At 41.6% G+C, this 24,801-nt stretch overlaps 1 protein-coding gene across 8 annotated transcripts in view; it reads right to left on the minus strand.

Moving 5' to 3' along the window:
• ppip5k2 (diphosphoinositol pentakisphosphate kinase 2) overlaps window positions 1-24,801 on the minus strand; it is a 57,439-nt gene that overhangs the window by 25,556 nt on the left and 7,082 nt on the right. For all 8 annotated transcript variants that reach the window (XM_056265534.1, XM_056265533.1, XM_056265536.1 and 5 more), the window contains exons 3-11: window positions 23,840-24,086; window positions 21,694-21,889; window positions 20,107-20,197; window positions 5,906-5,991; window positions 4,534-4,688; window positions 2,700-2,801; window positions 1,827-1,988; window positions 1,172-1,293; window positions 784-885 (exon numbers count right to left, since the gene is read on the minus strand). In XM_056265534.1, the coding sequence (XP_056121509.1) occupies window positions 784-885; window positions 1,172-1,293; window positions 1,827-1,988; window positions 2,700-2,801; window positions 4,534-4,688; window positions 5,906-5,991; window positions 20,107-20,197; window positions 21,694-21,889; window positions 23,840-24,004 (1,181 nt within the window). In that variant the 5' untranslated portion in view covers window positions 24,005-24,086. The remainder of the gene's footprint in view (window positions 1-783; window positions 886-1,171; window positions 1,294-1,826; window positions 1,989-2,699; window positions 2,802-4,533; window positions 4,689-5,905; window positions 5,992-20,106; window positions 20,198-21,693; window positions 21,890-23,839; window positions 24,087-24,801) is intronic.

A 24,801-nucleotide genomic window follows, 5' to 3' on the forward strand; every position in this document is an offset into this window, starting at 1 on the left:
GGCTTTCTTCTGCGCAACACAAAAATCAACAATTCAATGAATATCAAGTTTGGTGAAATCCATTCAATAGCAGTATGTGTGGGTCACTAACACTTAAATCATTTGCTCACCGTCATTTTGATCCAAAAACATAAGACTTTTGAAATCGTACATATTTTTTGAATGACATCTGAGAGATTTCTGTCCCTCCATTGAAAGTCCAGAACACCAAAACTTTAAAAAAATCATAAAACGTAAACGCATCAGTATGATTTGAGCGGTTTAGTCTAAGACACAAATTCTTCATATGATGACCATACATATAAACATTGATCGATGCACATAAACTGCACATTGGATAAGCGAAACAGAGGCTTGAGAAGACCTGGATTAAACCACTTCATCCGCATGGATTACTTTTACAATGTCTTTATGAACTTTTTGAAGCGTTAAGTTTTGGTGAATGGACTTGGTCAATAAACGGACAGAAATCTCTCAGATTTCATTACAAATACCTTCATTTGAAAGTCTTATGGTTTGGATTGGAACGACATGAGGGTGAGCAAGTTCACAATTAAAATTTTCGGTTGAACTAACTCAACAAAGCGCCCGTTAATGAAGGTGGTTTTGGGGAAAACAGAAGGAAGTCATGTGAGTTTGGGACCCCATGAGGATGAGTTCATTTTTGGCAGAACCATTCCTTAAATAACTTTAAAGCAACAGACTGCACCAGCTGAGATACTGAGAGCATTGCTGATGTAATCATCAGGAGTGTGATGTTCATTTCTGCTTGACAGGACATACATCGTTCCAGAGGTTGTGGGAACTATGGGAATGTCCTCTGCTTCTAAAGGTATAGACCACGGGATCTGAAACTGTGGGGCCAATTCTCTCATGATGATATTCCTGTTGTGCAAAAGGAAAATCGTAATCAATTGAGTTTAAACAAATACACCAGTCTAAATACATGTGTTGACAATTCATGAATGGCATATACAAGCATTCATTGCCATAAATTACCATAGTGTAATCATCTGATTATAATAAAATATTAAAAAATATATAAAACAAAAACTTTTTTAGATCAGACAATGAAGAAAATAAAAGTTTGTATCTGTGCATCTAATCCCCTTGCATTAAAGTATATTAGAAACGAGAAGAGATCTGGGATGGGTTTGTCTGATGTACTGACCCCAGGATTTTAGCACAGTCGTCGTAGTACTTCATGGAGTTCTTGACGAAGCTGAAGCCGTTGACGTCACAGACGTAAGACTGGCCATTGGCTCGGAGCAGGTCGAAGCCACACACCGTTTGCTACCAACCAGAACACACTTCAGCTTACACAGGCATATCGAGACAATCCATTCATTAGCATTTACATGTCCTGTGTAAGTTTGTGGCACACTCAACAAATTTTCACATATTCAGACTTGTATTATGCACGTGTATAAGACACATTTCACACAGGAACACATTTCTTTGATTGAGAAAAGCTAAAAGCTAAAAGCTAAAAGCTATGACCGATTGAGTATGTGTATGTAGCTATGAGCTAATGCACATACTGTACAGTACAGCTAAATAAACCCCTTCAGAGTGATACAAGACCTGCCACTGCACATTATCTCTTACATATTTATCATATATACACATAAAAAACGACTTTTTGTAGCTTTTAGTAATAGGAATATTATACAGAGGACAGAAAATGACAAGAAACTAATTTCCTGATGATGCACACGAGGAGCTGAATTTGTAAATGTAGTCAGTCATGACCAGCTTTCAGATATTAGACTCTGATGGCTAAAATAAGTGGCATCGCGACTCATTACGCATTTTAGAGGATTTACCTTGAAAGCCAAGCAGACTTTCCATGCGATGAGTTTCTCTCTGGCGTTGAGGATGACTGGATACCGGACCTCTTTCCCCTCGCTGTCTCGTTCCACCTTGCCATCCAGAGCAGGGGATTTGCGGGCCTCTGCGTGGGCGTAGTCGGGCCCCACAGTGTACACCTGATGCCGACACACAGAGGAAACGGTTCATTCATCAATGGATCAGTGTCTGTCAGCACTGCTTTTAAGTCCAAGATCATTTTCATGACTTACCTTTCATTTACTAAACTATATTAAATATACTTTTGTTTATTAAAGTATATTTATTTTATTTTATTTTATTTTCATGTAGCGCCACCACCTACTGGATCTGAATGACTGATCTTTATTGAAGAATCAGATGAATAAACGTCAGTCACGAGCCATTTTTAAATGATTTCAACATTCATAATTATCACAAATGCTTCTTGATCATCAAATCATCATATTAGAGTGACACATTCATGTGACACTGAAGACTGGAGTAATGATGCTGAACATTCAGGACTAAATTACAGTTTACAATATTTTCACATAGAAAATAGTTATTTCAAATTGTAATAATATTTCACAATATTACTGTTTTTACTGTATTTTTGATCAATTAAATGCAGGCTTGGTGAGCAGAAGAAAACATTATTCCAAGCTTTTGACTGGTATTGTAAGCTCCAGGCAAACACAACTCAAGAGTTTATCATGTTTTGTGAAGAAAACAAACCTTTCTTCTCAAGAAATCAAACCATTTTACTCTGATTAATCAAAATGGCCATCGCTACCATGAGAAGCATGTGTGTTAGTCAGAGTTGTGCTTGAGCTTCTGTGCTCTGTTGGAGATGAGCCAGACGGAGATACCTTCACATCCGTTCCATCTGTAGGCATGAACTCCTCATAGATGTAGGATCCAGTCTTTCTGACGTTACTCTCGGGAGAATACACGCTGCTTCTGCTGCCAATCTGAAAGAGATGTACAGGGATCAGAAGTGTGTCCAAGCACTCCGCAAGACATTAGGACGAGTTCAGATGAGACCCCAAAAGGGTTGATTTAAGTCAAATGATTTATAGATTTTTAGTGAAAAATAAACTTGATTTTACAGTGCAGTTATACAATTACTGTATTATATTACTGTCTTGAGGATAATATTATTATTATATTCTAATTCTTGTCTTGCTAAAACAGCAGTGTGAATGTAAACTGGAGGTGTAGTTCGGCTCTCTTGGTTCTTTTGGTTCGGACCAAAAAAGAAAAAGATACATTTAGTCCTGGATCGCTTAGCTTTCACTGTAATTTTTAACATCGAACCTAAAGATACCAAAAAAAAGGGCTTCTATGACACCATGCTGTGTGTTGGGCTAAAAATGCGCTCGTTGTATGGGCCTGTACGACGCGGTTCTGACGCCTGCACCATGTGACATCATGTCCTGTTTTTGCTTCGTTTAGATGTTAAGTAAGAGAAATATTGGCCTGACTTTAATTTATTGGTGAATTTCCACCACAATGTCTTTGCGTGTTGTGTTCATATTTCAGTCGCACTGCACCAAACAAGCGAACCGAGTCACCAGGAAAGGTGGTCTCAGTCCACGTGTGCGATGGGCACCAGGGTTCGGACGGCAGCGGTCACTCACACTTATTCAAATGAACCGCATTAACAGAGTTTGTGTTAACCGAACCAAACCTGCCGGTGTCAACACACCCTGGCTACATTCACACTGTCCAAATACGATTATTTGTGTATCCGATTATTGTAATCCGATCTAAATTTATTGATGTCCACACTGTGTAACTGTCCAGATCCCAGTTGTGTGTCCATGCAGCGCTCTTGTTTTCGGGAATATCTGCATTGGTTTCTGTGGCATTGATCTGTGGTAGGAATACGCCAAAAACAACAACAGCCGCACCAGTTTTGGTTATTGGGTTTGCAATAGAGATGATGTCTTATTTAGCTGGACTCGTGCGTCGGCAGAACCGGACGAGGCTGGTATGAGCGGCTTTATTCTGTGCTGTCGTCTCCGCCGGTCTCAAAACACGTCTCCGTTATATTGTCATTTTCTGCTGTTTAACACTTCCCAGCAACACAACCTTGTTTCTGCAGTGACTTTCAGCAGTTTCCTATGATAACGCCTCACGTTTGTGTTTTACGTGGCGTGAGAAAGTATGATAACGCCTCACGTTTATGTTTTACGTGGCGTGAGAAAGTATGATAACGCCTCACGTTTATGTTTTACGTGGCGTGAGAAACCACATATGAAGTTCGAAACGGATTTCTATCAAATTACATGTGATTTATTGCCATTCACACTTGCTATTTCAATCGGATTTGCTCAAAAATTGGATTTGGATTGGATTTAGCCTATATCACAACTAAAAGGAGGTCTAAGTCCACTTTAAAGTCCAGATGCAAGTCAATGCAAATACTTTGGACACTGAAAATGGGTTGAAGCTCTTAATTTGCATTATCAAAGAGCACCAGATACATTTTTTTCATTTTAAAATGTTCTTAGAGGGGAGGCATACCCATGAGGTCAGCCCCCCATAGTCTCTTAAAATCCTTTGGGAAACACTGTCTAACCCTCCCCAAAAAAACCTTTAAGTACATAGTTTTCTTCAGCTGGTTTTAGAATACTTTTGCAAAGAATGTAATGTTGTACTGTGGTGTGTTTGGGGTGTTTAGGTCTCACACACACACACCTTGCGGAAGAGCCGCTGGCTGCCTCCTCCTGCAGATGTGGGGTAGTAGATGTACACATTGTGGTCCTCCGCACTAACTGGCTTCTCCACGAACGGCTTGTGGAAAATCTCCCCGTTCACCTCCACATGGTCCTCTCCCTCCACCAGATTACATTCTAGAGAAACAGCACATCTTGTGAGGACTGGTGAAATGGTTTGATCAATGCTACTTTTTGTTCTGTATTGATGCAGGTCTTTTTGAAACAGGAAATTGAGGCAGAACATATTTTGCACATGGTTATGATCTCACTAGCAGATTGACAGGCCGATCAGCCAATCACAGCACTACCTCCTCTCTCACATGACTTTATATTTGTATGTTGCTGTTACCACCTCACATTCACAGTACAAGAGTACACATTAAGCTCAAGGGACATTTCAGTCCATTTAACTAAACATTGCTTTAAAAAAGACAGGTAAAAAATGTATTAACATGGTCTTAATTTGATTAGATCAGAATTTGACATGAAGTCGATTTTTCAACTAATTCTGTAAACTACAACCTGCAACCATTTGAACGGTATCTAACAGGTGTGGCAGGTTTTCATGAACCCACATGTCTACATTGAAGAGTTAACAGAGGCTGTGAATAAGTACTGCAAAACAATGAAAGCCACTCACAATAATTCATTACTAGAAAAAGAAATGTGGCCTTCGTCTTCGTTTTGAGTCAAACAACCTGATGTCTTTAAATTATACAAATATGTTTCTGGCTGCAATAGTTGAAATATATATCAAGTATATATTATATACATACATAATACTATATTAAGTATATAATAATATATAAGACATCACTAACAGGTTAAGTAAAAAAAAGAAATGCTGTGTACTTAGCAGTCTTCTCTTCTCGAGAATATGTTTTCTAGCTAACTAATGAGCTATGAACACCAGATAACTTTCCAGACAGAAATATAGAGATGATGACATGTTCACCAGCAGTTTTATTAATGTTTTCGTAAACAAGTTTCAAATTCATTCAGTTATTTTTAACCTCATTCCTAATTTCTCTTCGTTTAAGCATGTAACTTTTCATTATTTAACAAACAAAAACATCATGTACCGGTAGTTAAATCTTCCTCCCAATAAAACTGAAGAAACAAAGTTTGGAAAGTAATATTTCCCCATAACAGTTTAATTAATATTGTAATATTACTGCTAATATTGCAGGCTGTAGTAAGTATCAGTGAATAAGAGGAATGACAGTTACACACTACAAACTCACGAGGACACACCACATCTGAACACATTATCTGTCCACTGGGGCTTACTGGGTGTAGTGAACTAGTCTGAATGAACTAGGTCAGTGTGAGATTTGAGGGAGTTAACAAACCTTCTGGTCTGGCAGGATCTCTGTTCAGGACTGCAAAGCGAGGCAGCTGTATCCCCTCGGCCTTCAGGATCCGATACACCTCTCTCCTAAACATGAACACATAACATATGCATTTTTATTTTGCCATTTAAAAGGATAGTTCACCCAAAAAGGAAAATTGTGTCATCATTTGTCATCATCATCTCATGTCATTCTAAACCCATAAGGCTTTCATCTTCGAAACACAAATAAAGCATTGATTTTTTCAACATGGTTGGGATTCAATTTACCATATGTGCGTTAATCAATGTTTATAGAAAAGCCTACATTCATATGAATTAGTTTTATAATGTCTGTATGAACTTTATGGTGCGTAACGGTTTTGGTTGAATAGACCTTCAATGGCAGGACAGAAAAATAAATATCTTCATTTGGGTTTAAACAAGTCTTATGGGTTTGGAATGACATGAGGACGTGAGGACGTGAGGACGTGAGGACGTGAGGACATGAGGACGTGAGGACGTGAGGACATGAGGACGTGAGGTAAACGACCGAGGACGTGAGGACGTGAGGACGTGAGGACATGAGGACGTGAGGACGTGAGGACGTGAGGACATGAGGACATGAGGACGTGAGGACGTGAGGACATGAGGACGTGAGGTAAACGACCGAGGACGTGAGGACGTGAGGACGTGAGGTAAACGACCGAGGACGTGAGGACGTGAGGACGTGAGGACGTGAGGACATGAGGACGTGAGGACGTGAGGACATGAGGTAAACGACCGAGGACGTGAGGACGTGAGGACGTGAGGACATGAGGACGTGAGGACGTGAGGACGTGAGGACATGAGGTAAACGACCGAGGACGTGAGGACGTGAGGACGTGAGGACGTGAGGACGTGAGGACATGAGGACATGAGGACGTGAGGACGTGAGGACGTGAGGACATGAGGACATGAGGACATGAGGACGTGAGGACGTGAGGACGTGAGGACATGAGGTAAACGACCGAGGACGTGAGGACATGAGGACGTGAGGACGTGAGGACATGAGGTAAACGACCGAGGACGTGAGGACGTGAGGACGTGAGGACATGAGGACATGAGGACATGAGGACGTGAGGACGTGAGGACATGAGGTAAACGACCGAGGACGTGAGGACATGAGGACGTGAGGACGTGAGGACGTGAGGACATGAGGACATGAGGTAAACGACCGAGGACGTGAGGACATGAGGACGTGAGGACGTGAGGACGTGAGGAGGTGAGGACGTGAGGACATGAGGACATGAGGTAAACGACCGAGGACATGAGGACATGAGGACGTGAGGTAAACGACCGAGGACGTGAGGACGTGAGGACGTGAGGACGTGAGGACGTGAGGACGTGAGGACATGAGGACATGAGGTAAACGACCGAGGACGTGAGGACATGAGGACGTGAGGACATGAGGACGTGAGGACGTGAGGACGTGAGGACGTGAGGACGTGAGGAGGTGAGGACGTGAGGACATGAGGACATGAGGTAAACGACCGAGGACGTGAGGACATGAGGACGTGAGGTAAACGACCGAGGACGTGAGGACGTGAGGACGTGAGGACATGAGGACGTGAGGACGTGAGGACATGAGGTAAACGACCGAGGACGTGAGGACGTGAGGACGTGAGGACATGAGGACGTGAGGACGTGAGGACATGAGGTAAACGACCGAGGACGTGAGGACGTGAGGACGTGAGGACGTGAGGACATGAGGACATGAGGACGTGAGGACGTGAGGACGTGAGGACGTGAGGACATGAGGTAAACGACCGAGGACGTGAGGACATGAGGACGTGAGGACGTGAGGACATGAGGTAAACGACCGAGGACGTGAGGACGTGAGGACGTGAGGACATGAGGACATGAGGACATGAGGACGTGAGGACGTGAGGACGTGAGGACATGAGGTAAACGACCGAGGACGTGAGGACATGAGGACGTGAGGACGTGAGGACGTGAGGACATGAGGACATGAGGTAAACGACCGAGGACGTGAGGACGTGAGGACGTGAGGAGGTGAGGACGTGAGGACATGAGGACATGAGGTAAACGACCGAGGACATGAGGACATGAGGACGTGAGGACGTGAGGACGTGAGGACGTGAGGACGTGAGGACATGAGGACGTGAGGACGTGAGGACGTGAGGACATGAGGACGTGAGGACGTGAGGACGTGAGGACATGAGGACATGAGGTAAACGACCGAGGACGTGAGGACGTGAGGACATGAGGACGTGAGGACGTGAGGACATGAGGACATGAGGTAAACGACCAAGGACGTGAGGACGTGAGGACATGAGGACATGAGGACGTGAGGACGTGAGGACGTGAGGACATGAGGACGTGAGGACGTGAGGACGTGAGGACGTGAGGACGTGAGGACATGAGGACATGAGGTAAACGACCGAGGACATGAGGACGTGAGGACGTGAGGACGTGAGGTAAACGACCGAGGACGTGAGGACGTGAGGACGTGAGGACGTGAGGACATGAGGACGTGAGGACGTGAGGACATGAGGTAAACGACCGAGGACGTGAGGACGTGAGGACGTGAGGACATGAGGACGTGAGGACGTGAGGACGTGAGGACATGAGGTAAACGACCGAGGACGTGAGGACGTGAGGACGTGAGGACGTGAGGACGTGAGGACATGAGGACATGAGGACGTGAGGACGTGAGGACGTGAGGACATGAGGACATGAGGACATGAGGACGTGAGGACGTGAGGACGTGAGGACATGAGGTAAACGACCGAGGACGTGAGGACATGAGGACGTGAGGACGTGAGGACATGAGGTAAACGACCGAGGACGTGAGGACGTGAGGACGTGAGGACATGAGGACATGAGGACATGAGGACGTGAGGACGTGAGGACATGAGGTAAACGACCGAGGACGTGAGGACATGAGGACGTGAGGACGTGAGGACGTGAGGACATGAGGACATGAGGTAAACGACCGAGGACGTGAGGACATGAGGACGTGAGGACGTGAGGACGTGAGGAGGTGAGGACGTGAGGACATGAGGACATGAGGTAAACGACCGAGGACATGAGGACATGAGGACGTGAGGTAAACGACCGAGGACGTGAGGACGTGAGGACGTGAGGACGTGAGGACGTGAGGACGTGAGGACATGAGGACATGAGGTAAACGACCGAGGACGTGAGGACATGAGGACGTGAGGACATGAGGACGTGAGGACGTGAGGACGTGAGGACGTGAGGACGTGAGGAGGTGAGGACGTGAGGACATGAGGACATGAGGTAAACGACCGAGGACGTGAGGACATGAGGACGTGAGGTAAACGACCGAGGACGTGAGGACGTGAGGACGTGAGGACATGAGGACGTGAGGACGTGAGGACATGAGGTAAACGACCGAGGACGTGAGGACGTGAGGACGTGAGGACATGAGGACGTGAGGACGTGAGGACATGAGGTAAACGACCGAGGACGTGAGGACGTGAGGACGTGAGGACGTGAGGACATGAGGACATGAGGACGTGAGGACGTGAGGACGTGAGGACGTGAGGACATGAGGTAAACGACCGAGGACGTGAGGACATGAGGACGTGAGGACGTGAGGACATGAGGTAAACGACCGAGGACGTGAGGACGTGAGGACGTGAGGACATGAGGACATGAGGACATGAGGACGTGAGGACGTGAGGACGTGAGGACATGAGGTAAACGACCGAGGACGTGAGGACATGAGGACGTGAGGACGTGAGGACGTGAGGACATGAGGACATGAGGTAAACGACCGAGGACGTGAGGACGTGAGGACGTGAGGAGGTGAGGACGTGAGGACATGAGGACATGAGGTAAACGACCGAGGACATGAGGACATGAGGACGTGAGGACGTGAGGACGTGAGGACGTGAGGACGTGAGGACATGAGGACGTGAGGACGTGAGGACGTGAGGACATGAGGACGTGAGGACGTGAGGACGTGAGGACATGAGGACATGAGGTAAACGACCGAGGACGTGAGGACGTGAGGACATGAGGACGTGAGGACGTGAGGACATGAGGACATGAGGTAAACGACCAAGGACGTGAGGACGTGAGGACATGAGGACATGAGGACGTGAGGACGTGAGGACGTGAGGACATGAGGACGTGAGGACGTGAGGACGTGAGGACGTGAGGACGTGAGGACATGAGGACATGAGGTAAACGACCGAGGACATGAGGACGTGAGGACATGAGGACGTGAGGACATGAGGACGTGAGGACGTGAGGACGTGAGGACATGAGGACATGAGGTAAACGACCGAGGACGTGAGGACATGAGGACATGAGGACGTGAGGACGTGAGGACGTGAGGACGTGAGGACGTGAGGACATGAGGACATGAGGACATGAGGTAAACGACCGAGGACGTGAGGACGTGAGGACATGAGTATGGCGCTCGAAATGTTCCATTCGGCGACGAGACTGACAAGCACGACAGATAACACACGTGTATACGTGCGTGTACGTCTCCATTTGTTTTATATGGAGACGTACGCAAATATCACGTCACGTAGACACGTCAATAACGTGTAGCTGTTGATCTATGCAGACGTCACGGCGGCGTCACGTTAGAAGTTAACGTGTGGAGTTAGAAGTTAACGTGTGGATTACGTCTTAACGTCTGCACGCCTGCACGTCTGCACGTCTGCCCGTCTGCACTGTCATGTTAATGCTGCCCGCATTAACATGACAATGTGACAAAATTCACGTTTACTTGTATGTTTCTGTCGGTTTGAGCTGTCGTTGCCATGACTCATTGCTATGGATTGCGTCACTTGCGTGTCTTGCATCGGACTCGACTGAAGGGGTCAGTCTCCGTTTTCGAGGCCGAGGGTCAGTAATGTGGACGGCAGGAGCGCATAATCGTTGCAAAAGTTATGCGTTTTAAAACGAAAACGCACTGTACGGCTGGATAGCTCCAATATTGCTCTCAATTTTTGTTGCACCGGTAATGACAGGTTGGGGGTGTAAGCTAGCGGGAGAGACAGAGCTCTCAGCAACGGGGAGGGGGAGGGTCATCTCCGTGCCAACGGCTCCGCCCACAACGCAGGGGCGAATTGCTAATGAGCTACTGCCGCTCTGCTGAAGCAAAGTCCCAGAAAACGGCACAGGTTTTGTGAGTTTGGCTAAAAATGGCATAATCATCATTTAAAGACCACTGGGAATGTTTACAAATAGCTCAAAATATGATCGGAGTGGGACTTTAACCAGTAATGTCAATAGAACAGTGCTTGCCGCCATCTACTGGCGGTTTTATATATTTATATTTAGTAGTTTCATATTTGTTTGGCCGAGCTCCTTTCATTTCGGCATTTACAACTCGGTTTAAATGAGCTTGCTAGAAGTTAGAACGATTTTTTATAACGTAGAAATTCAGAATATAATTCCATCCACTGCCACTCTACTATATATATTTTTTTGTATTATTATTAAATAGCCTATTGCCTATTCCCATGCATGCTCGTGCATAATTGATACAAAACGAAATTCACTTTAAAGAAAGTCTTTCTACAAAACAAAACTTAATGAAGTGGTCAAAATCATGTCTGACCCACTTCATGTCTCCCGTCATATTTCGGATCCTATGATGTTGCTCTCATGCTGTTCACTGTTCATAATCAACATAAATGAAATAAAATAACAAAAGCCTATTATAATATTTAAACAAATGTGAAACTGGCAAAGAGCGGATATTGAGCGGACAGTCACGGTGAAAAGTAACTTGAAACTTGTTTTTAAATGGGAAGCGCGTCTTGGTTCACCCTCCGCCTGTCAGAAAATTAATAGGCTATATGCTTTATTACACAAAACGAAACGTTGAAACATTATTATATTTATCAATGACTATATGCTACAGATTGGGGCTGCACGATATTGAAGAAAAATGGGAAATATTATCTTTAAAATAGGCTATATTTAAAATTATATAGCCTAACCCATATAGGCCTACGTGTTTCACAATCTTTTTGTGACAAGAAAACATCGCAACAACTTCTAAAGCGAACATCAGAGTGTTTTATAATAAGAAGCACTATTTTAACATCAATGTAAACCACGGGGTTTGTTCAGGTTATCCTACATTAGGGATATTTAACAACAGAAACTGAATCAAATGTAAAAAAAAAAAAAAAAAAAAAAAAAAAAAAAAACATTAGTTTTCACTGTAGGCCTATTAATTAAATATAGGCCTATACTGATTATTATTAAAGTTACAAAAGTTATTCAGCCAAGAGCAGTGAGTGGTTTTCTCTTGTCTTTTGCTCATGACCAGTTATTGCAAGCCGTTGCGATATGCATATTGCGAAATACATTTGCGATATTTCGATAATTTCGATATATTGTGCAGCCCTTCTACATATGAGGCTTCATATTTTATTGCTATTTGGTATGTATTGTTTTTATCATTGTGTTGTTGGAGGAATTGAAACGTTTTTGTTACTCATTTTTATGAAGTAGGCAATATGTAGCAGGCTATGCAAAAGGATTGTGGTCTAGTTTGTCTGATGGACTGTCTAACTACTTCAGTAATAATACGGGATCTTATTGTTTTGGTGAGAAGTCTGTTTCTCAGATCATAATAAAAAAAATGCTTGCCCCCCATATGAAAACGAAATGAGTATAGTCCTAACAACGATAGAAAACCAATACCCTTAAGACGGATCGCCATTCAGATCTACAATCTACTACGTCTTTCCATCTACTTCATAAGATGGGCTGAACTTTGAGGAAAAGGCTGGGGCTGATTATAATATTATACAAAACGCCGCTTTTTACGCCGTCTTTGTCAGACAGAAGCGCCGCAGATTACGGCGCACTATGGATGGCCTGCGCCGCAGAAACGGCGTCATTGGCTGGATAAAAAAAAATGCTGAATGGAGATAGCTCCAGACGGGCAGACGTTAAGACGTTAAGACGTGCAGACGTTAAGACGTGCAGACGTTATCCACACGCACGTTATCACGTCTTTAAGCTTGGTTAGGAATCAAATGACACAAAGCGAGCGCCATAATGAGGACGTGAGGTAAACGACCGAGGACGTGAGGACGTGAGCAGGGGCGGGTCTACGTGGTGGCCAGGGGGGCACCGGCCCCCCCCTGAAATTCGATTGGCCACCCCAGGTGCCCCCCCTATAAGATGTCTTGTGATTGGTTCATTTTACGGCCAATCAGTTTATAGACTCTACTGAAGTTGTGATTCAAAGAAGTGCAGCGCCAGAGAAACAACGGTCGTCGTCGCGGACTTGGACTGTTATATTATCAAGTGTGGGAAGTCAAGACACCAAACAAAGAGCTGGTAGGTAACTTTTATGTATGGTTTAATATGTTTGTATGGTTTTCTCAGATCAATGTTTTTACCCCGGCCGTCAGGCTCTGCTCGCGTTGGTCGTGGTTGATTTCAATCCAATGTTCAGTCAAAGTTTAATAAAACACAATAAAAGTAAAAAAAAAGCTGGGCACTATCAAACAATAAACACTGTCATGGTGATTTGCATATTTTGTATCAGTTTATTTTGTGACAGTGACCACATAGCAAGATTGCACCAAATGACAATATGCACAGAATGTTCCAAAAAACAATAAATGATAATGATAATAATTGTCTGGTGACACGTAACGTTACGTTACTTGTTAATGCATGATGAGAGTAAGTCAGTTAGAAGATAGTCAGTTAAATTGTCAGTCCTAACTCAGTCATTTACACGTGAAATTACATGGATGCATTCTGTGCATTTCATTTACAATTTGAACAATTTTTGTTGAGATTGAGAATAACAGACACACACAAGTGTTTCTTTTTTGAAGGCAGGGAAGAGAACAGTGCCAAGCAAGCCATGAAAAGAAGTAAAGATATAGAGAGTTTCTTTCAAAGAAAACAAAAACAAAACAAGTGTAGAGGCAGAAGCAACTGAAAATGTTACTGGCCAAGAAGAAAATGTCAGGCAGCAAGAAAAAATTGTCACTGGAACAGAATCAGCCAGCAAGGAATCAACAGGCCAGACAGACAGTGATGCCAGTGGACCCAGCCGACAGCAGTGGCCTTCATTTTTCTCTGTGCTTCCTGCTACTTCAGGTTTCAAGTATGTGAAGTGTTGAGGGAATTGTAGGGATATTTGATAAATATTACATTTCAATTGTATGAAGCAAACTAAAACGCTAGTAATCATTGCATGTACATGAATTTGCCCTAAAAATACCATGAGCGTATTTATTCTGCTATAGTAGTCACAGAGCTTGTTTTGTTTTCTCATTGATGCAATATTTACTTGTGACATTTCATCATTTCTCAGGATCAACGTTTGGTGGGGATAAACAAGCACCTTCATCCCCAACAGAATGCAAAGGTATGTATAGTTGTAGTTGAGACCTGAAAGTTCTTTTGCACATGTTCAGCAAGTGATGTTAAATGATGTTTGACGTCTACTCTGTTGATTATTATTTTACTGTATCTGCAGATAATTCAGCTGTAAGTGACCTGTCTGAATTTGAAGACCACGAAGAAACTTTGTGTCAGCATAGGTCAGGGGGTGATGGTGACAGACCTCAGGCACTACATGCCAACATCTCCACAGATCGCATTCTGCCAGGACCACATGGTATGCTCCAGGTTTTTTTTTTACTGACATATTTCTAGAAGGTATTGTCTAAATGGGTGTTAATGATGAGCTTGTGTATTTTAGTTAAATTCCTAAAACCTTAAAAATGACCGATTGCCTTCATATTACTGGAGGGTCTATGGTTATGTAACTAACTTTCATTCAAACTTAATTTGCAGAATCAATTGTATGTATTCTAGGTTGATTTAATTGACAAACTACACCTTCTGCACTTATAATTATTTTAATTATTACTCATTGTTTAAATTGATTGCAGACCCCTGGTAGGCTAGTCATCGCTATAAGAAGACCATTCTCTTTATTTGCAGACATTTCACAGTCTCGGGCAGCAGGACCAACACAGCCGCACTTGAAGGTGTTCCCTCGAACCATGATGGGCGACCGGAAAAGAGCTTTCAACAAAATGTGGTACACACAACACCAATGGCTGGAGTGTTCTGAAAGCCGAGACTCTGCATATTGTTTTCCGTGTCGACACTTTTCTCTCCCTGGTATTCAAGAGACTTCATTCACATCATCACTGGGCTATTCTAACTGGAAGAAGGCAATGTATAAAGATGGAGGTTACAGGGGACATAAAAAATCTGAAAATCATGTTAATGCCATGATAGCATGGAATGAACACAAAAAAAGAATCTTGACAGACACTTCAATGTTAAATGCCCTCGATAAGAAACACCAAGAAGTAGTTGAACAAAATCGTACCTACATTAAAACAGTTGCTGAGGTACTTTTGTTTACTGCATTTTTAGCTTCGCTAGGATTTATGAATGTGATGACATAAAACATGAACTGCATCAAGTGAGGAGGGTGTTAGAAAGGAAATTCCAGACTGGAATTGAATTGTCTAGTCTCCTAGAGTTTACCATCTTCCTTGAGCCATTCAAAGAAGTGTTTTATCAGCTTTTTCGTTTGTGCTGCATAGCTGTGGCCTTACCAGTCATCAGTGCAAGTTGTGAGCGCAGCTTCTCTGCACTTAAGCTCATAAAAACACATTTACGCACTACCATGACTGATGACAGACTCAGTAATCTTGGAGTCTTAAGCATTGAGGTGAGGAGGACCAAATGTCTTGACTTAGATGATTTTGTTAGACGGTTTGCCAGTCACCACCAAAACAGAAGAATCCAGCTGTTTTAGTTGAGGTCTGCCTTTCTTTTTCGACTGTTTTCCTCTCTTTCTGCTACTGTTTTTATTGTTTCTAAACTAAAGGCTGTTCTTTAATATATTAGCAGAGCACAATGTAATGGTTCCATATTTTATTTTTAAACTGTGTTTTCATTTGAACTGTTACAGTGCTAAAACTTTAACTCTGTGTTACTCAGCTTTTTTGTAAATTAATCTGAAAGAAATGTTGAATGAAACACTAAGATGTTTTGGCCACACCATTTGAATTATTACAGTGGGGGGATTTTTATTTATTTATTATTATTTGAAAGAGACTGTGAATAAAACTACTGTATATTGTAATGGCCAAACTAATTAAAAGAAAATAGTTGACATTTCTGCTTCTGGGTTTTTAAAATTGCTCATTATTAAAATTGCTTTTATTTTATAAACTTGTTAGTTTTATGAAAAAACTAAAAATAGTAAACACTGGCTCTCAAATTTAACTTAATAGATATATATAGGGATGACAAAAAACTAAATTAATCAAAAATGTGCTTTATTACATTTGCTTACAAGTAACTTTATTCAAGTTAAAAAAATTATAAAATCAATAGGATTTACATAATATACTGTATAATTTAGCTTTTTTTTTTTTTGGTCACTGGCGGCCACCCCGTTTGGAGGCAGTGCCCCAGCATGGCCCCCCCACTGAAAATGCTCTAGACACGCCCCTGGACGTGAGGACGTGAGTATGGCGCTCGCTTTGTGTCATTTGATTCCTAACCAAGCTTAAAGACGTGATAACGTGCGTGTGGAGAACGTCTGCACGTCTTAACGTCTGCCCGTCTGGAGCTATCTCCATTCAGCATTTTTTTTTATCCAGCCAATGACGCCGTTTCTGCGGCGCAGGCCATCCATAGTGCGCCGTAATCTGCGGCGCTTCTGTCTGACAAAAACAGCGTAAAAAGCGGCGTTTTGTATAATATTATAATCAGCCCCAGCCTTTTCTTCAAAGTTCAGCCCATCTTATGAAGTAGATGGAAAGACGTAGTAGATTGTAGATCTGAATGGCGATCCGTCTTAAGGGTTCTGGTTTTCTATCGGTGGTAGGACTATGTTGTATAGCTACTCATTTCGTTTTCATATAGGGGGGCAAGCATTTTTTTATTATGATCTGAGAAACAGACTTCTCACCAAAACAATAAGATCCTGTATTATTAGGCCTAATGAAGTAGCTAGATAGTCCATCATACAAACTAGACCACAATCCTTTTGCATAGCATGCTACATAATGCCTACTTCATAAAAATGAGTAACAAAAACGTTTCAATTCCTCCAACAACACAATGATAAAAACAATACAAACCAAATAGCAATTAAATATGAAGCCTACATATGTAGAAGGGCTGCACAATATATCGAAATATCGCAAATGTACTATTTCGCAATATGCATATCGCAACGGCTTGCAATATGAGCAAAAGACAAGAGAAAATCACTCACTGCTCTTGGCTGAATAACTTTTTTGTAGCTTTAATAATAATCAGTATAGGCCTATATTTAATTAATAGGCCTACAGTGAAAACTAATGTTTTTTTTGTTTTTTTTTACATTTGATTCAGTTTCTGTTGTTAAATATCCCTAATGTAGGATAACCTGAACAAACCCCGTGGTTTACATTGATGTTAAAATAGTGCTTCTTATTATAAAACACTCCGATGTTCACTTTATAGAAGTTATAGCGATGTTTTCTTGTCACAAAAAGATTGTGAAACACGTAGGCCTATATGGGTTAGGCTATATAGCCTAATTTTAAATATAGCCTATTTTAAAGATAATATTTCGCATTTTTCTTCAATATCGTGCAGCCCCAATCTGTAGCATATAGTCATTTATAAATATAATAATGTTTCAACGTTTCGTTTTGTGTAATAAAGCATATTAATTTTCTGACAGGCGGAGGGTGAACCAAGACGCGCTTCCCATTTAAAAACAAGTTTCAAGTTAGCTACTTTTCACCGTGACTGTCCGCTCAATATCCGCACTTTGCCAGTTTCACATTTGTTTAAATATTATAATTGGGTTTTGTTATTTTATTTCATTTATGTTGATTATGAACAGTGAACAGCATGAGTAAGAGCAACATCATAGGATCCGAAATATGACGGGAGACATGAAGTGGGTCAGACATGATTTTGACCACTTCATTAAGTTTTGTTTTGTAGAAAGACTTTCTTTAAAGTGAATTTCGTTTTGTATCAATTATGCACGAGCATGCATGGGAATAGGCAATAGGCTATTTAATAATAATACAAAAAAATGTATATAGTAGAGTGGCAGTGGATGGAAATATATTCTGAATTTCTATGTTATAAAAAATCGTTCTAACTTCTAGCAAGCTCATTTAAACCGAGTTGTAAATGCCGAAATGAAAGGAGCTCGGCCAAACAAATATGAAACTACTAAATATAAATATATAAAACCGCCAGTAGATGGCGGCAAGCACTGTTCTATTGACATTACTGGTTAATGTTCAACCTATTCTTTCAAAAACACAAAGAGGCTATATATTTAAAATCCACACAACTACTCCTTTTAGACAATTGCAATTGTTCTGCTGTGGTGCTGTTTGGAACTATTTATTTTATTTTATGAAATGTCATTAACATATTGTTTATTTACAGGCATTCTGGTTTTCTAATGATTCTTTTTTTTAAAGCTAAAGACTGCTCATTACAGAAACATTAAAATAAATATTTACAAATGTGTGTTTTACTTGGTATTTTTCTCATAACAGTAAATCTATGAGGAAAAAGATCTATCAGGAAAAATAGATATCTCCAGACGTATGGCAGACGCACGTAGTCACGTTTGTAAACTTAGATCGTTGCAGACGGGCAGACGTGCAGACGTAATCCACACGTTAACTTCTAACGTGACGCCGCCGTGACGTCTGCATAGATCAACAGCTACACGTTATTGACGTGTCTACGTGACGTGATATTTGCGTGTACGTCTCCATATAAAACAAATGGAGACGTACACGCACGTATACACGTGTGTTATCTGTCGTGCTTGTCAGTCTCGTCGCCGAATGGAACATTTCGAGCGCCATAATGAGGACATGAGGTAAACGACCGAGGACGTGAGGACATGAGGTAAACGACCGAGGACGTGAGGACGTGAGGACGTGAGGACATGAGGTAAACGACCGAGGACGTGAGGACATGAGGTAAACGACCGAGGACATGAGGACGTGAGGACATGAGGTAAACGACCGAGGACGTGAGGACGTGAGGTAAACGACCGAGGACGTGAGGACATGAGGTAAACGACCGAGGACGTGAGGACGTGAGGACATGAGGACGTGAGGACATGAGGTAAACGACCGAGGACGTGAGGACATGAGGACGTGAGGACATGAGGTAAACGACCGAGGACGTGAGGACGTGAGGTAAACGACCGAGGACGTGAGGACATGAGGACGTGAGGACATGAGGACATGAGGTAAACGACCGAGGACGTGAGGACATGAGGACGTGAGGTAAACGACCGAGGACGTGAGGACGTGAGGTAAACGACCGAGGACGTGAGGACATGAGGTAAACGACCGAGGACGTGAGGACGTGAGGTAAACGACTGAGGACGTGAGGTAAACGACCGAGGACGTGAGGACGTGAGGACATGAGGACGTGAGGTAAACGACCGAGGACGTGAGGACATGAGAACATGAGGTAAACGACCGAGGACGTGAGGACATGAGAACATGAGGTAAACGACCGAGGACATGAGGTAAACGACTGAATTTTCATTTTTGGGTGAACTGTCCCTTTAAACAATAGTTTTACCACCAAGAGTGCCGTAGTTCAACACATCAGAAAAGCTGCTATACTGCCGTAGGCACGGGCCTGCAGTGATCTTGTGTATTAAACACATTCAAATCAGGAGCAATTTGTCGTGGAGATGACTTATGAGATGCAAGACATTTCTAAAACAAAATCAGATGAATGCACTGCATGTTTGTGGCTGAATTCTGGCATGCATGCTGACGCTTGCCACGCTGACCCGGCTAAAAAGCTAATATTCAGCAGTTAATAACATTAGCTATTTGCTGAAAGACTTCACACAAGACTAAACAGTGTCACGATGAGACTAAATGGTGTCATTATAAATACCTCTCTCAGCTCCTATCAGAAAGTTCAAGTGAAAGTGAAAGTTTTTCCAGTTTTAAAACCATAAAGGCTGGCAATATCTTTTTGTATTGGAGCACATCATTACTCAAATAAACATTCAAATCCTTTTCCCCATTATTATTATTTCAGTGGAATTGCCCATTATGATCGTGTCAGGAATATAAGCAACCGCATGATGTTTCCCCCTGAGCACGGTTCACTATACATCACCATTACAGATGTTCTGATGGCGGTCGTGAAGCACACCTGTCCTGAATAAAGTACTGAAGATCCAGATCGTTGATGACGAACGGATTCCTCAGCTTCTCATAAGCCACAGCTTTATCCAGAGGGAATCCTTCAAAAGCAGACGATAAACAGTGAACAAAACTCTTCTGATGTGTGAAGCCAACATATCAAGAGGAATGAACATATCTACACATGTTCCAGCTCTCAGTTCAGTAACTGAGCGAACTACCTGTGCATTTAATGGCTGTAACACACACCGTCGAGAGACCATGATATAAATGAGCATGATTGATATTCTACATAAACTTAAAACTTTGATTTTGCAAATACCGGGTATGTGCACACCAGTCAAATTTAAAAGAATTTAAAGGAATTTAAAATGTAATCCATTACATATGTTGTACTTAAAGTAATTAGATACCATATTTTCTGGAATATAAGTTGTTTTTTATTATCCGACTTTTATTACAATGTGCCTTATATAACGCAATTACTACGGAAGCATATGGGTAGCAATATTCAATTTGAAATGAAATATGCAAAATGACAATGCATTTCTATATTTACATTTACATTTACCATTACATTTGTGCAACGTTTGGTGCAAAATGAAAATAAACATTAAATGATATAATTTACATTTGCCATTTAATACACTAGTTTTAATATGTAAATTGAATACATATTTAAATGCTTTATAAGTTGCAAAATTAAAATTACAATGTATTACATAAATGATTAGATAGATATGTTTAACATGTTTAACATGCAAAATGATCCTTTAAATGTTATTTTTCTTTATTGCATTTACACTCAGTCAAGACACTTGCAATTGCATTTTCATTAAATGTCCCGCGATGAATGTAGCAAAATTAAATGTGCACATTGAAAATGCATTCTGACATTTAAAAAAATAAAATAAAAAAAATTACATATTAAAACTAGTGCATTAAATGGCAAATGTAAATTATTAAAACTAGTGCATTAAATGGCAAATGTAAATTATTAAAACTAGTGTATTAAATGGCAAATGTAAATTATATAATTTCATTTTCATTTTGCACCAAACATTGCACCGATGTATGGTAAATGTCAATTTAAATACAGAAATGCATTGCCATTTTACATATTGCATTGTTATTTTGCATTTTTTATTTCAAATTGAATATTGCTACCCATATGCTTGTATAAATTACCATCAGGCACGCAAAACATGCGCAAAGCAGTTTGTCAAATCCGAGGTAAAGCAAATTTCCCACACTCTGGTAGTTTCAATTTAGCTTTAAATAAATGTGTTTCGGCTTGACATTTAAATAAAAAATTTGTTTGAAATGAATGCCACTATTATAATATATGTTTTTTTAATACTTTACACTTACGATTTGCATTCCTGTACTGAATAGTGTTACATTTAAAGGATTTGTTGTAGAGTGAGGGGAAATAAAATATATGTTTATAGTGTTTGTTTTGTTTTATTAACCAGTAATTTACATCATTTCTGAACGCAATAATAAAATGTGACGGTTGTTTTCGTCGTGGTCAGAAGTGAATTATTTAATGGGGAATACAGTACTAAGCAAAAGCATACATGATGATGGCACGAACCTTTGGAGTGGAAAGAGATGAGGCAATCGCAGAGGGGCCAGTTCTCCACCGGCTCGTTCAGAATGACGTCCTCCTCGAGCGTGACCACAGTGATGTACTTGAACAGACACAGTCTCTCCAGGATCTCCTTCATGGGCTTGGACTTTGACTTCTTGGACATGGCACAGATACCCACCACGATCTGTCTCTCTGGGGGCTGCAGATTAAACACATGCATCTCAAATTATGCGTAACATAGAAGATCAGTTTCAGCATACCTACTAAACCTCATGCAAGAAACATTAAAGCGATCTTATTCTAGAACATGTTGTTCTTTACCCTTTTGAAATTAACGTGTTCAATACAAACACTGAAACAAATTCCCTCACTTCGTAACACATTATCACATCACAAATATGACCCAAAACAATATTAATAGCTGAACATTCTGGCTTAATGAAACACAACTCAAAGTAATTAAATTATGACGTATTGTTTTCAAATTAGTACTTTGCAGGACGGTATCATTATTTTTGCGTTACAAATATTCATATTAACACAGAAGTACTGGAGTAGAAGTTTATAGTTCGGATATAAACACTGATGTCTATGGTAGCGATCGAAATAGAATAGAATAGAAATCACCTTTTGAAAGTAACTTGAAGCTGCAAATAAAGATTGTATCAATAACATCGTCACACCAGTAGGTGACGACGCGAGACCGTTAAAAATGAGTCATTGAATCATTCATTCAAGAGATTCTTTCAAAAACGCTGATTCATCCAGTAATGAAACGAGTGAAGCATTTATGAGTGAGTCATTGAATCAGCTGATTTTCATTTTAAATTATTTATTCAATTTAATTAGATCTCTTTTAAATAGACTGCAGCAATCTACATTTTGTCAGAACCTCTGGTAAATTACGTTATCTTGTTTAGATGTATGTTCAGAATCGTGGGCGAATCATTTTTTTTTTCAACAACAATTAAACACGTGATTCTCAATTGACCCAGACTCGTACAGCTCTACTCAGGCCCATCGGTGCCCAGGACTCATAAACAAGCTGCTTGAGGAGAGACTGCTGGGACGGGACAGGCACAGGGTGCTCCTGTCTGGGTCGCTTGCACAGTAATGCACATCTGTACCATTTCCACAGGACACATGATGTGTATCCCACTACAGGTTATTTATCTACTTGTGTGTTCTAACATGTAGCTAACGTTTGCTTTCATCTGACGCCTTATAAACTTAAATAAAATTGAAATTTAAAAAGAATTATGATGAGTTTCACAGAGATATTAAAGTATATCCTGATGTTCAATGTACGAACTGTTGCTTAATCCTCCTCTAGATGTGCCTTCAGGTTTATGGTCTTTGGGTTCCTGTCAGGTGGCCTTTACTACAGGAACTGGAACTATTTTTATCTAAATGGTCAGTTTAAATCCTAGGTTTTCCTATCAGTTCTAAGAAAGACTTTTCCCTTTAAAGAATGAGAGGTTAAAGAATAACACGTTTAAAGGAGTCAGATTAATGACACTGTCAGATAAATAACTGATATTGCACAACATCCTTCATCTGCTTTCCGCTGCTTTAAAACAGCAGTGTAAGCTTCGAGCCTTACAGTACACTCGCTCCCAACCACACTTACTGCTTATAAAAGAACATTTTGCATTTAGCCAAATAATCTCTTTTGCATTTATGCAAAATACTGGTGTCAAACCTGAGAAGACAGAAGGACCCACAGCATCCCTGTGCACGCAATACAAGCATTTGTAATTCATGTTCAACTATTGACCAATTATTGAAATGAATTACCATACACACGTTTAACTATCAAATCTGAGGTCTCAAAGTGTTTGTAAACCCGAAGGATTTTTCGTTACTCAGAATTAATGAACCCATTGACCCATTTTTAGTTATTTATTTTTTTGCACATGTACTTCCTCCAAAGTTTATGCACCGCTGACTGAAGAACCGACAGCTGAGTCCCGATTCAGAGTCTGCATCCTTCGAGGTCTACGAGTGTCGGGCCGAGCGTTGTGAAACGGGGCGGTCTAGCCTACCGTAAGATTGTCCTGGTCTCCTATGAACAGTGCCAGCTGCGGTTGACCAGCAGGAAGACGGGCCAGAATCTGAAGACCTGTCAGCAAGTCAGCCTCTCACATACCGAATCATATTCTTCATCATCGTCTCGCTCCTCATCCTCCTCCTCCACGTTCTCGTACAGGCAGTCGTAGCCGAGCACTCTGCCCGGGTCCAGCAGCTCGTCCCCCTCTCCATCCTCAGCTCCCACGAAGAAGCGCGGGTGGTCCAGGTCCTCGTGCACGGACATGTCCCCCACAGACGGCTCTCAGCGGAGGTCAACACCGAGATCCCGGCGCACAGGCCTCGTCCTGCTCCTCACACACACTCATCTGAACACAGCACACACAGCAGTTTAGTGCTTCTCAAAGGACGGTTCAGGAGGGACAACCGCATTGACATGGGGGAGTGGGTTCGCTATTCTGACTAAAGTAATATTACAGTGACTGAGACTCTTTGTGTTCAGCAATTGTAAGTAAAGTGTTTTGTTTATGCTTAAAGCTGTTTGTTTCTTTGACAGCGGCTCTTGCAGTGTTGCCATGTTCACTTATTATAAGTGTTTTCGAGCTTGGCTCATACAGCGCTCGAGTTTATGGAGTTATTAAAGTGAGCAGGTGCGGGTTGTGATATTTCAGCTTTATTTTCAGCATAAAGCATTTCCATTTATTTCTGGGGGGTTTTATGGACTTGTTTGCTGATTTCTTACAAGATCTGGCAACACGAGTCAGACTCGTACCCGCACACACAGACAAGAGATACATCTCTGTCTGATGCACGTTAAACTACGTATTTTGGCGTGCATCAGATGTATCTCTCGTCGGTCATGTCTCTCGGAGCACGTCATTAACAGCTAGTTGTTCAGTTGGGTTCGTCACTACATAGGACTTTTTTTTTCGGGACATAATTATGTTGTAGAATGCGGTTGTCACTCCAGTAAATTACTGAACAGAAAAGGATTAAAGTCCCCCTGTGGTGAAAACCCAGCTTTTAATGTTGTCTATATGTCTATGTGGTGTTATTAATATGCTTTAAGACAAACCATGTGTA

This window comes from Rhinichthys klamathensis, unplaced genomic scaffold, assembly GCF_029890125.1.
Source record: "Rhinichthys klamathensis goyatoka isolate OS25496 unplaced genomic scaffold, OSU_Roscu_1.1 h1tg000236l_1, whole genome shotgun sequence".
Classification (NCBI taxonomy): Eukaryota; Metazoa; Chordata; class Actinopteri; order Cypriniformes; family Leuciscidae; genus Rhinichthys; species Rhinichthys klamathensis.